The sequence below is a fragment of the Gopherus evgoodei genome, chromosome 22, assembly GCF_007399415.2.
Source record: "Gopherus evgoodei ecotype Sinaloan lineage chromosome 22, rGopEvg1_v1.p, whole genome shotgun sequence".
NCBI lineage: Eukaryota > Metazoa > Chordata > Testudines > Testudinidae > Gopherus > Gopherus evgoodei.
Window position 1 is genome coordinate 5,837,113 of NC_044343.1, and position 13,652 is coordinate 5,850,764.

A 13,652-nucleotide genomic window follows, 5' to 3' on the forward strand; every position below is an offset into this window, starting at 1 on the left:
GGTGGGAACGAGGTGAGGTGCTGGGGGGGAGCAGAGAGGGGAGTGGGGATGAGGCAAGGCGCTTGGGGGAGAGCAGAGAGGGGAGTGGGAACGAGGCAAGGCGCTTGGGGGAGAGCAGAGAGGGGAGTGGGAACGAGGCAAGGCGCTGGGGGGGAACACGGGGGTGGGGACGAGGTGAGGTGCTGGGGGGGAGCAGGGGGGCACGGGGACGAGGCGAGGAGCTGGGGGGAGCAGAGTGGGGGTGGAGATGAGACGACGCGCTGGGGGGAAACGGGGGTGCGGGGACGAGGCAAGGAGCTGGGGAAGCAGGGGGATGGGGGGACAAGGCGAGGCGCTGGGGGGGGCAGAGAGCCGGGGTGGGGACCAGGTGACGCGCCGGGGGAGGGAGAGCAGAGAGGAGCCAGGGCACAAGGCAGGGGCGACAGGATGAGGTGGGTGGGGGCCAGAAGCATCCAGCCCCAAAGACTAGTCCAGCAAGGGCAGAGGACATGGCAGCCCGAGGAACTGCCCGTCCTCACAGGCCTTTGCAGACAGAGCCTCTCGGCCAAGGCGCCCGCCCCCGCGTGTGGCACAGGGCTCGGGTGTGCGTTGGGCACCGGCCGGTGCCAGGCGCCAGAACACGTTGAGTGGGGAACTTGGGGGGGCCTGGCAGGCCCCGGGGTGGGCGACCCGTTCCACAGAGCCCTGCGCTGTCACGGAGCCTGGCTATATGGTGCGTGTGGGCTCCCAGGGGCGGCCGTATGAGAGGGGGCCTGCGCACACATCTATATTCATATATATATATAAAATATACAGATTTCATAATCAAGAGATTAACTAGTTATGGCTTCTATGGTGCAATCAGTGGGTTCGGATGGACGATGCTCTTCACAAGGGCGGTGGCAGCGGGCGATGGGTCTGGACTTTGGTCATAGATGATCATCGGGGCGTGTGGGGGGCTCGACTGGACCTCCCCCAGCCCAAGGAACGGCAGGGGCCTCTGTCCACGCCCCTCCTACCTTGGCTTCTCTGGGCAAAGCGTGTGGAAGCGACGCCCAGCTGCTGTGCTCTGTACAGAAGGGGGCAGGGCCCCCGCTGGGTCAGAGGCCCCGGATGCAGGTGGCGACCCCCACAGTTGGCTCTGGGGCTCATTATCCCTTTGATTTCCACTCCCCTAGGGAGCGAGCCAGGGCGGGGCCTTCGCCAGCTGGAAACAAGCAGGCGGGAGCGTGGAGACGATGGAAACTGCTGCTGCTTGGCAGCCCCACCGTTACCCCCCTGCCCGGGATCAGCGGGCAAGGAGCAAAGGTCACAAGTTGGAAGAGAGCCTGGATTTGGCTGGGTCCGTGTCAGGGGCACTGATCACCGAATCCTTCCGGGCGCCGCTTGAGTCCTGCTGGCTGCCGGCTGCCCCCGTGTAGACAGAGCCCGTGGACATCTGGTGGGATAGGGCCATGCGGGGCGGCACTGCCCCTCTAAGCCCGGCCTGGGGGCCCGAGCCAGGGGAGGCCGAAGCCTGGACCCCGGCGACGGAGGTGCTGGACTCGTGGGCCGACGGTGGAGGGCTCTGGGTCATGGTCTGCGAGATCCCGTGAGGCAGGGAGGGCTGCGAGGCTGACAAAGGCCTCGACTCCTCGCTCAGGCTGCTCGTGTGCAGGGCCTGTGTGCTTTTGTGGACAGCCTGCCGCTGGGGCGAGCCAGGAGCCGTCTGCTGAGTCAGGGACAACTGGGAGCCCGACTGACCCTGGGCGGCGTCAGGGAACGTCCGGCTGGCTCGGGGGCTTTGGGTCGGAGGGCTGGACACCACTGAGCCGAAGGTGCCAGTGGAGGTGGGCCGGGGCGGCAGCTGCTGCTGCTGCTGCTGCAGGGACATGTTCTGGAGCAGCACCGGGGAGACGGAGAAGGGACCAGGGACGCCCTGGGCGTACTGCAGGCGCCGCATCATCCTGGGCGAACCGAGGGCCACGGAGCTCACCAGGGGGCTGGCCATCTGGGGGCAGAAGCTCATGGCGACCGCCTGCTGCAGGGTGGCGATGGCCGAGGTCACCTGGGGCTGGACGGGCGTGTATATGGCCGTGTGCTGCTGCAGCTCCGCCTGCTGCACCATCTCCCGGTCGTACTTGACGATCTCCTGGATGATCTCGTTCTCCTGGTTGTTGAAGACCCCGGAGTTCAGGTCGTGCTGGACCTTGTGCAGCAGGATGGAATTCTTCTTCCCTGGGGAATGGGGAAGGGAAAAAAGGGGGGGGGGGTTAGTCACATCCCTATCATTGTCCTCCTGCATGTGGCCCCCCAGCCCGGCCCTTTATCCCGCCCTGGCACGGCACCGATCCCCCTCTATGCATCGCACACATTGCTGTAGCCAGCACGACGGGGCAGCTGGCAGTGCCACGTGCCTCCCTGTGTCCAGACCTTCTCCTCCCCGTGACGTGTTCAAAGCATTGTAACTTTAGCAGCTCCCCGGCGATGGCAGATGCTGCAGTCCTGGCACCCGATGCGGCAAAATAATTTTCAGACAGTTTATTCGATGAAAAATGCCAATGACAAAAGGGTGGAGCAGGGTGGGTGCGGCTGCAGCTGCTCCCCCTCCCCTCTCCCGATAGCCTTAAGCCGAGGAGTGAGGGAACCCGTCGGGGATGTGCGAGAGCCAGGTTCAAATCCCTGCTCTCGGCACAGACCCAAAATGAACCTTTTCAATGGACTGAAATGTCAGAACTGTCACTGAACAAAAGAATCATTATTTACCCAGCTCTGGCCTATACGTGCTCGGCTTGTCCTCCCTGGACACTGCAGGCCTGTTCCTTACCGCCTAGGTTTTAAATGCCCCAGTGACCATAAATCAGCCTTCAGTGACAGCCCCTCGCAGCCTCTGGCTCCCTCGCTAGCTGATCGGCACTCAGCCCCCGGCAAAGGGAAAAAGTCCCGCTCCCTCCTGCTGCTCCTCAGATTGGCAGCAGCTGGCTGCAGGGAAGGGGCCCCCCGTGTGACGGAGTATGGGGGAGTCTCGGCGAGCCAGGACTCTCATGGGAAGGGCAGCACAGAGAGGAATGGGGCAGGAGATTGAAGAGGGATTTGGTCGAGCGAAAAGGAAACTGATGAGCAGGTGTGCATGGCTGCAGCTTGGCCGCTCCCTGCCTCCTTTGTCCTCGGGTACCAAGAGCCACCAATGCCCGAGCTGCCCAGGCTGCCAGCTCTGCAGGAGGATGTGGGGCTGTCCCTGGGGTCCCAAAGAGGGGAAGGAGGCGGGAGGGAAATCGGAGGCTCTCCAAGCCCAGCCTCTATGAGGAGCTGACCGACCCCATCTCAGCACACAGGAGAGGGAGCTAATCTAACTGGCCATTCACGGCAGGATTTGTGGGGCACGTGGGAAACCTCGTGGGGCCCTTTTAAAATGGGGACAAGGCCCTGAGGTCCAACGCGTGACTGAGATCCAGGGAGGTAACCACCCATCCCATCCCGGGGGAGAGAACCCGGCACAGAGAGCAAGGGCTGCCCCCTGCAGCCCGCACGCCAGCTTAGACCCACACTCGCCCTGTTAACATCTAGTGTCCTCTGTCCACTCCCAACGCCTCCCGTTGTCTTTGCTCCTCTGACGCTATCACTGTTTCTTCCCACTTCAGCTGCTGCCCGGTACTTTCTGGTTACAGGGCAGCCAAACTTCTGCAGAGCTCCTGAAATTCACCTTCTCAGCAGCAATTTGGCCTCAGGAGTCAGCCCAGAGGCTGTCCCCAGGTGGGTCCCCTTTCCATGGGAGGCCTTAGCCCAGCAGTGATCGCGCGGGGCCTGTGCGAGCCAGCGTGAGAGGGGATGGGCCCCAGGAGTGTCCCCCCTTCGTGTCCCTAGCTCGTGGATCAGAGCAGCATCCCTGCCCCCTGGTACCTATGCGGTCGAGGCGGTCGATGGCGACTGTCTCGAAGGCCCGTCTCATCATGGGGTGCTCCTCCAGCACCTCGTTGAAGTTATCCACCGAGAGCGAGTAGAGACGGCAGTAGGTGTCGGCCCGGACGCTGGCCGTACGGCGGCCCCTCGTCAGCAAACAGATTTCTGGCGGGAGGAGGGACCCAGATGTTACAATAAAACCATGCCCGCGCTAGTGCCCGCCATCAGGAGACGTCACACGCTAACACAGCCCGGGAGAGACAGGGGACAGGCACAGAGAAGGAGCAACCTGGCCAAGTCTATGGCCCAGCCAGGAACAGAAGCCAGGAGCTTTGAATCCTGGTCACAGCTTTAAACACTACACCACAGCCTCCTCCCGTGGGAACCAAGCGCTGTCCTAGCGGGACTTGCACAGAAGGTTGCTCCCACTTACCAGGGACGCAGTATCCAGCCTGGAGAACGGCAGTGCCAGCCCGACGCTTACCATGCCCCTGCAACTGTGCCCATGGACTAAGGCAAGCATGGCTCGACGGGCAGAGCCAGCCGGGGGCCTCCTGTGGGCACTCACCTCCGAAGTAGGAACCGTCTGAGAGCTTCATCTCCTTGTTGCCCTTGGTGAGGACGCTCACCACACCGTGCTGGATGAAGTACATCTTCTTGCCAATGGTGCCTTCGCGGATGATGTAGTCGCCCGGCTGGAAGACCTCGAACTTCAGCTTGGTGAGCATGGCCGTGACGAAGTTGGGGTCTGCATTGGCAAAGAGGGGCATGGAGGCCACCAGCTTGCGGCAGTTGAAGTTCACAATCTCCTACGGGGAAGGAGAGGAAGGGGGTGAGCGGAAGGAAGAGGCAGGCGGGGAGAAGGGGGACCCTCGTTTCCTTCGGGCTCCTCCCCCCAGCCTGGCTCTTGGGGTAGGGGTAGGACAGCCCCTGCCTCGCTCTAGGGATGACACCTGCACCCCGGAGGCATCCGCCAGCCCCCCAGGGAGGGCTCCTCACCTCCCGCAGGGGCTCGTTCAGCTCGCCCAGGATGCTGTCCTCGTCGAACATCTTGCCCTGGTAGCGGTGTTCATAGTAGTCGTGGATCTTCTGCCGGAAGTCGGCGGGCAGTTTGTGGAAGGACATGTACTGCTCCACTTGCTTGTACTGCCGGGGGGAACAAAACCAATCGCAGGCATCGCGTGCAGCCCGGGGAGAGCCCAAACATCCCACCCCCAAGCGTTTGGTTCTGGGTCGGCCCATCACAGAGAGCAGGGCTCTAGTGGGATGGCCCAGCAGCCTGGCGGGGTCTGGAGATGGGGCTCGGGGTCAAACAGTGTGGGTGGGAGCTCTGTCATCTGGGGCCTTTAACAGAGATTGGTGTGATCTCAGGTCTCACCCCCCACCCCCGCGCCGCCCGCCGTCCCTGCCCCGCAAACCCAGGTGCAGCTCAGGCCGATCCCTACCTGCACCCACATCACAGCGTCACCCATGGGCACCAAACCACTGGCACCCGGGGAGCTCTGTGTGCACTGCTGGGTGCCCTTGGGGCCCTGATCCCTTTGCTGTCAGCTCCAGCCCTGAGCCCCATCCCAACAGCTATGCTCAGACCCCCCCCCCCCCCGAGAGAACTACAGACAGAGCCACTCGTCTTTGCCCATCCCTGCTCACTCCCAGCCAGTGATAGTCTCCCGCTCCAAGGACTCCAGCCAGTCGTTGGCAGGTCTCTCTGCTCGTCTGACACCGTCTGGCTCCTCCACCCCCCTATGACCTGTCAAAGTCCCCAGCACACGAGTTCTCAGCCCAGTGGCGGAGGGGAAGTTGCTGCTTTTCACCAGTTCACCTTCATCAGAGACACAGCGACGGCTCCCACCTGAGCCCCCCCAATGAACAGCATTGAAGGGGACCGTAGATAGCTGGAAAGCTACGGATGCCGGAAAGCGAGGGGCGGGCAGCTGAGGAAGGGAAAGGCCAGGGGGCTGGTGGGGGTGGGGGCAGAGTTGGAATCCGCTCAGAGAATCAAGGGGTCTTGATCGAGGCTGACGTGCTCAATCAGCCGGTCATTCTAGCTCTAGCTCAGCAGGTCGTTCTAGCTCAGTGAGATATTTTACATCTAGAGCAGCAGGTCGTTCTGGATCAGGAAGGTGGCTCTGGGGGTTCCAGCTTGGTAAGGTTACCTGATCAGGGCTTCATTTGCAAGGAAAGAGGTGCCAGGGCTCAATAAATGTTTTTTACTGTCACATCCTATGCAGCAAACTGAGGTGCCGGGGCTACGAGCCGCCGGGCCCAGGGGCGCCGGGGCTACGAGCCGCCAGGCCCAGGGGCGCCGGGGCTCAGCCTTGGCCAGTTCTAGCACAAAGTAAGCTTTGGCTGTGATAAAGCAGGAGTTCTCATTCTCAGCTGCTGTGTGCCACTTTCTTTGACTCTTTCCCACCTCAGCACCAGAGCAGGGGTCACTTTCACAAGAATCTGATTATTTGCCCAACACCAGGGTCCCAACGAGCTGGGAATACAAGGCCTGGACTCCCCTCCTCCCCCCATTTCTGAATATCTCTGCCCAGGCTTTTTGAGATTTGAATCCCAACTTGGAGCTGCACCCCAATCTCCCAGCTCGACCCCTCTTTCTGTTATGGGCTGACACTGTGACCCCCATTGTAGGGATGGGGGAAATGAAGGCACAGAGAACCCCACGGTTGGACAGCGAGTCAGTGGTACAGCCAGGAATGGAACCCAGGCATCCTGCCTCCCGCTGGTGAGGAGGGGGGAGGATATGGGTAGGGGAAGGACGGCGGATGGATATGGGGAGCAGGAGACTGGCCAACTGCTGGGGGAGTGCAAGGGAGCATGGGGGGAAGGTGGGGGGTGATAGGAGGAGTTTGTATCCACAGCTGAGCTCTGTTGCTATCCCACGCTGCAGGTCTCTAACTGCTGCCTATGAGTTCACTCCCCTCCCTGCCAGGCTCCGGCCAGGCCCCTTGGCTGCTGCCTGGCGCTTGGCACAGAGCAGCTCCCTGGGCAGCCTCACTCCATTGCCGCAATTTGCCAGTGTCACTTTCCCAGCTCCAGGGGTGGAGCGAGGAGGTCCCCTTGCAGGGAAGAGCACAGCAGCAGCCAGCCACACCAGCCTTGCATCCTGCTCCCTTTGGCAGCTGCTCCAGTCACTAGCAGCCCCGGCCACCCCGTCTCTCCCTACAGGAGACACCCTGCAGTGAGGGAGCTTGGTCAGGACGCCGGTGTTGAACTGGAGCCTTGGAGGTACCAGCCCTGCTAGCAGTGCAATAACTGGGCTGCCTGGGACTCTGCTGGGATACTGAGTTCCTCCTCCCTGGGGGTACCCAACCTCCGCCCCTTCCTGACTGCTCCTACACTGAGCCCCTGGCACAGCCCCTAGGGCCTGTTTGCTCTGGGCCTGAGTGGCAAAGTTCAATCTGCCTAATGATTGTTCTGTGCAACAACAGGATTGGTTTGATGCCGCGTAATCCCACTGCTGCAGAGCCGGGGTCCTGCGAAGGACAGATGGGGTAAGAGAGAAGGGGATGCCTGGAATGGAGCTGCAGGGGCACAGGGATTCGACTCCCTGTCATCGCTTTATACACACAAAAGGCAGTATTATTAATGGTTAGAACAGAAGGGTTGAGAGTCAGGGCTCCTGGGTTCTCTTCCCAGCTCTGGGAGGGAGTGGTGCCTACTGGTTAGAGTAGTGTAGGAGCTGAAATTGTTGGCTTACATTTCCAGCTCTGTAGAAGGATGTGGTTAGAGCAAAGAGACCCGGAGCAGCCATCATTCCTGGGACCTGTTCTCAGCTCTGGACCAACAGGAGGAGGAAATGTAAACCCGCGGGGGTCCTGCTGGTGGTGGAGTGGATGGCCTTATCCGAAGGTCTACACGCATAAATTAAGCCTCTGAATTGCCCCCAGGTCACTCAGTGACACAGCTGGAAGGGAACCCAGGAGTCCTGACTGCCAGTTCCCCATTTGAACCACTAGACCTCGCTCCCATCCCAGAGCATGAAACAGAACCCAGGAGTCCTGACTCCCAGCTCCATGCCTGAGTCACCAGAGCACACGCCTTTCTGCATGGACACTCTGGGGAGGAATGGGTGGGGGGACTGTTTATTTAGAAGAGCCGAGCTGTGCCCGCAGCCCCGCGCCCATGACCACGTCGCTCTGACGGCAGAGCAAAGCCGCCTCCTTCTCCCAACCTCCTAGCTCTGCCGCACACCAAGGACATCCCAGCTTTGTCTCGGCGTCTATAAACAGCCCGGTTCCATCCTGAGCTGTGACTGCAAACGCCTCCTGCATCGACCCAATCCCCTCGGGGGCTGGGAAGGCATCCAAACTGAGCCATTGCTAGAGAGACGGGCACTGGGGAGGGGGCAGGGTGCCCTGGAGCTGGACGAGGAGGGGGGAGAACGCAATAGAAATGAGGGTGCAGAAGACGGTCTCTCAGTGGGCCAGATCCTCATGGCTCCTGGGGCACTCGCCGTACAAACACGAGCCGTCAAAATGAGGAAGGGGTCTGAGCTGTGAGCAGGGCGGTCCGTCTGCCTGAGCAATGGGGGGTGGGCAGGCTCCTCCAGTGAGAATCTCTCCCCCACCCCAGGACCCGAGAAGCAGCTGTATCCCTGGCTGGTGGAGGAGCGATTGCCACGCACACACAGCCCCACGAGAGCCCTCAGGATTCCAGGCCTGTCTTGATGAGCTCCCCGAATGCTCCCCGGGGAGGCACATATGCAGCAGGCCGCGTTCTGGCGGCGCGGGCTCCCCCGGGATACTGGCTAATGAAGGGAAACAGCAATCTGGTGAGGATGTAAACTCCAGGGTTAGCAGCAGGATGATTATTCGCCTCACGTCTCACAGACCTCCTGCCTCTCCTGCCAGGATGGGCCAGTCCCCTGCTACAGCCAGAGCAAAGGGGGATGCAAGTTTCCAAAGCCAAGATCTGTCCCCAAAAATGCCATGCAGCCAAAATTCTCCTGCCTGAACCATTTGCTTAAATCTTAGGCCCTGTTAATCCTTCTCTCTAACACCAGGCTGCCTTCAACCCGGCACACAGCCTGCTCCACCCACTCCTGCAATATGACAGTACAGCGCACAGACCCCATGGCTGCCCTGGCTCATCTTGCGTGGACCCTGGCTTTGATCAGGATGCCCCATTGCACAATGGGATCTGAAGTCTCCATGGGTTATGCCTGTGTTTTAAAGATAATGGGAGATGCACCTGCTCTGTGCTCCTTAAAAGAGTCACGTCCCTTAGGTGTCTGGTCAGTTGCGCTGTTCCAACATGCCTCTTGGCTCCCCGTTAATATAAGGGGGCTGGGTCCCCCTTAATATAACAGCTCAGTTCCTGCACTCGGGGTCATGATTCTGAAGACGGCTGGGGCTTGTGGCGCCATGTGCAGGTCTGAATCCCCCTTGAGTGCTTGATTCTACTGGAGACACTATCTCTGTCCATGGTCCTGGACTCACTGATTTAAAAGTCTCCCTGTCCAAGGTACTCAGTTCTACCTCAGGCAGGGTGTCGTCTAAGTGTCATGAAAACCCTCACTTGGCACGTCCTCTGAAGACAAGGGTCGCTCCCTGGAATTCATTTACAGTGGACTTGAAGAGAATCAAAGTCTATCCACAGCGCGGTAGGACCAAGCCCCCATTTGCTTCCATGCAGATATTGCTGTCACAGCAATAAAACACATAATATCCTGTATCCCAAAATGGTGAACAAAGGACACCTAGGATTCAGTTCACCTCCCCATGCAATGAAGCCACCTCTGGGGTGGAATGGGCAGCTGTTTAACAGCTGCACTGAACATCTGCTTAGGTCAGGGCTGGAAATGACGGGGAAAAAAACTGTACCCAGCTGAAACTGCAGAGGGGGATTTCGGGGGGCAGAAGGTAATCATCCAAGCAGGAATTCAGCCCAGGCACGTGGGCTAACATCCATGTTCTCTCAGAATTCCCAGGACTTGGGATCAAGTGAGCAGGGCCTTGATGGGCCATTTCCATAGGTGGATAGTGCCCCCAGGGTACAGCATCTGCCACTCCCCAACATGTGCTTTTGGGGCCAATGCTGAACAACCTGGACTCCCCTTGAAGCCAGCTCAGGAGCTGCTCAGCAGCACTTCACAGGATTGGGCCCAGCAGAGCACTTCTTCTGCGATCGACATGAATCCTCCTCCAATGGTCCCAGTATCCCCAGCCAAAGCGCCTGGGGCAGTCATGTAGCTTCCCAGCAGCCCGCAGGCCTGCACCATCTCCAGTGTCAAAACTATTCCCGGCTTCCCACTCAAACGCAAGCCACAACCCCCCACTCGGCGGGACACGCTGCTCTTCCTTACCTTTTCCTGGTACTGGCGCCGGGAGGAGTCCAACGACTGGATGAGGGCGGTGGCGTGGCCAATGAACATGGCATAGCAGGTAGCGCCGACGATCATGCTGAGCATGGTAAGCCAGATATCCGTCATGCTCTCAGGGGCCTGCTTCCCATACCCGATGCACAGCATGTGGCTCATTGACATGAACAAGGCAAAGGAGTACAGCTCACTCCACGAGTTGTTCTGCAAAGACATCAGCAGCGACAAATAACTCGCATCAAATGCATCACTCAGTGTGTGCGTGCACGTGGGTGGTTGTGTGTGGAAGGAGCTGCTCAGACCCAACTCACAGCTTCCTGGAGAGCAGCAGATAAAAGACAACTGCTCTGTGTGTGTGAGACCCCAAGACCAGCTGATAAAAGACAGCTGCTCTGTGTGTGTGTGTGTGTGTGTGTGTGTGTGTGTGTGTGTGTGTGTGTGTGTGTGTGAGAGAGAGAGAAGCTGATAAAAGACAGCTGCTCTGTGTGTGTGTGTGTGTGTGTGTGTGTGTGTGTGTGTGTGAGAGAAGCTGATAAAAGACAGCTGCTCTGTGTGTGTGTGTGTGTGTGTGTGTGTGTGTGAGAGAGAGAGAGAGAGAGAGAGAGAGAGAGAGAGAGAGAGAGAGGGAAGCTGATAAAAGACAACTGCTGTGTGTGTGTCTCCTCAGATCCAGCTCCGATTTTCCTAGGGACCAGCTTTTAAAACACAGCCACTCCACTAGAGTCTTGCTGGGACTTCGGGAGACATGATTTTTGACACAGCATCACGAAGAAATAAACACAGGCAGTTGGAGGTGTATTTCTGGCGGTGCCCATAGACAATGCCGCCTCTCTACACCCCTTTCATAGTATCAATGGCAACAAAGACAATCGGTCCCTCCCCCACCCCATTTGAGTTATCTGATTGTTTTTACAGGTTTATGAAAAAGCCTAGATCCCTGACCTCATTTTACAAAAATTAAAACATAATCCATAATTTATTAACGACCCCTCAACAACGCTCAATAGCAAACAGGAGCTTTTGGAAAATGACGCTTCAGCCTAGAATAGCCCAATTCCACGTCAGCCAAAGGCTTGAACAAACAGATGGGGCCTTGTACTATTCTGGGTGACCGAGGAATGGGACAAAGCATAGAGAGGAGGACTGGGCAGAGGGTGAGCAGCCCAAAGTCAAGGCACCACTACGAGGGGGATCCACAAAGGTCATTAGGTGCCTAATGCCCACTGATCTCAATGCAATTTAAGCACTGAAATACCTTTGTGAATTCCACTCCAGGTCCTGATCCTGCTGTCATGCCTCAGGCACGACTCTCATGAAGAGCATCTCGCGAGATGGCAAGATCAGACCCCAGGTGCTAATCCCAGCCCCAGCTGCATGGGAGGGGCGGGATTCTCCTCCTCAGTTAATGGAATAACACACTGATCATTCCTGACCCTTCCAGATTGGCTGGGGAACACACACACACACACACACACACACACACACACACACACACACACACACACACACACACACACACACCTGCACTGCCATCACAACTCCCTCACACACTCACCATCCGCACACACTCTGCAGCTTTAACTCCCACTTTTACTATAACCACACACACACCACTATCTATACACAGGGTGCAATAACAACTCTCACACAATTAGCACTGGCATACACACCTTAGTCACCACACATGCACACAACCGTTACCACATGCATACACGGACACCCCCAAATTACCATGCACATGCTCTACCTCCCCAGGGGCGGAGCAGCATCTCTGCACACGTCCCAGTGTTTGTGTCCGGGCAGCAGGGTGGAATCCTATGAGCACCCACATTCACACGCAGACAGACCTATGCATCGCATTGCCACACACGCATCCCTGAAAGCAATGATTCATTTCAAAATGCAACTGACCAAGCCTCAGAGGTCACATGTTTAGGTTCAAAATAAAGACAAGAGCTTGGAAGGAGAACGCCCGCGTCCCCGAGTGCCAATGGAACTCCCCAGCAGGGGTCACTGCTTTGCATCAGCAGCTGGCGGAGCCGCATCTTAGCGATAGGCAGTGCTCTCAATGGGCAGGCAGCCTGCTCCAAACGTACAGTCCTGCTTGCAAAAGAGACACGCAGTACATTTTTCCAGAGGCCTTTAACAAACCCGAAACCTTTTGTTCAGGGTCCGGTTCCCAATCTCCTGTCTCTCTGTCTCCCCCACGTAGATACACCCCTGCCTTGGGAGCATTGTGTCTTTACTCTGCCTGTGACTTGGTTCCCAGAACCAGGCCGAGGTGACAAAGGCAGGTTTAGATCATCTGTCAGTCAGCTGGGACTCTGCCAAACCCTACTGATGGTTGAGGAGCTAACAGAAGCCAGTTTGGCTGGGAGGGAGGAGTGCAGATCCCGGTGAAGGAAATGAGCTCAGACAGTCTGGAAAGAACCGAGTTTATTAAAGTATTTGTGCTGGGATACTCAGCTTGTGTGGCAGGAGACAGACAGAGAAGGCAAGAAATGAAAAGCTACTGGTGTGTGAGGAAAGGGGAACGCGCATGGACACCCGTAAGCGGACCCAGTAATGCTGCTCTGGGGAAAGTGTGTTGTAATGGTCAGAGAACAGGTTTGGGAGGCAGCCATTCCTGAGTTCCACACCCAGCTCTGTGCCTCAGTTTCCCTCTCGGTAAAACAGGCAGAACACCTGACCTGCTTCACAGAGCGGTGCGATGCTCAATAAGTGTCCTCCTCTACGAGGAGACGTACGTGGAATTAAAGCCTTGCACCAAATGACTGCTGCCGGTACCTACATCTGTGATGGGTCCGTGAAGGATGGAGAGATCCCCTTGAAGACAGAAAAGCACTATATTCCTTTTCGCTGTGATTACACGGTGCCACAGAGAGGACACGCGACTTGCCCAAGGTGACACAGCAAGTCAGTGACAGAGCTGGAAAAAGAACCCAGGAGTCCTGACTCCCAGCCCCCAGACTGCAATTCATCCCATTCACCTGAATGGAACCCGGAGCCAGCCTTACCTCGCCTTGCGTAGTCTATTCTGTTCTCACTAGAGTCTTATCCTGTGCCCATGAACATAGTGTCTGAGCCAGGGGTGAAAGTAACTTAAAGAACTTGCCAGCACTCCGGAATCCGGAGAAGGGGCGTGGCCTCCACTGGAAGAGGCGGAGCCCTTAAATCCCCAGGCCCTTTAAATCAGGATTTAAAGGGACCGGGGCTAGGGCTGTGGTAGCAGCAGCTGGGAGCCCCAAGCCCTTTAAATCATCCCCTGAGCTCCCAGCTGCAGAGGTGGCTGGGAGCCCTGGGGTTCAGGGGCAATTTAAATGGGGGGATTTAAAGGGTCCAGGGCTCTAGCTGCTGCTACCGCAGCAGAGCCTCGGGCCCTTTAAATTGCTGACGGAGCCCCAGGGCTCCAGCAGCAGGGCCCGGGGCTCCTGCTGCCACTACCCTCCAGGGCCCTTTAAATCGT

The 13,652-nt window shown here is 58.1% G+C and overlaps 1 protein-coding gene across 1 annotated transcript in view; it reads right to left on the bottom strand.

The window, feature by feature from the left end:
* Window positions 1-350: 350 nt before the first annotated feature.
* Window positions 351-13,652, bottom strand: part of HCN2 (hyperpolarization activated cyclic nucleotide gated potassium and sodium channel 2) — a 39,850-nt gene continuing 26,548 nt past the window's right edge. Inside the window, exons 4-8 of the mRNA XM_030540254.1 lie at window positions 10,172-10,390; window positions 4,858-5,004; window positions 4,427-4,667; window positions 3,859-4,023; window positions 351-2,196 (exon numbers count right to left, since the gene is read on the bottom strand). Of these exons, the coding sequence (XP_030396114.1) occupies window positions 1,289-2,196; window positions 3,859-4,023; window positions 4,427-4,667; window positions 4,858-5,004; window positions 10,172-10,390 (1,680 nt within the window). The 3' untranslated portion in view covers window positions 351-1,288. The remainder of the gene's footprint in view (window positions 2,197-3,858; window positions 4,024-4,426; window positions 4,668-4,857; window positions 5,005-10,171; window positions 10,391-13,652) is intronic.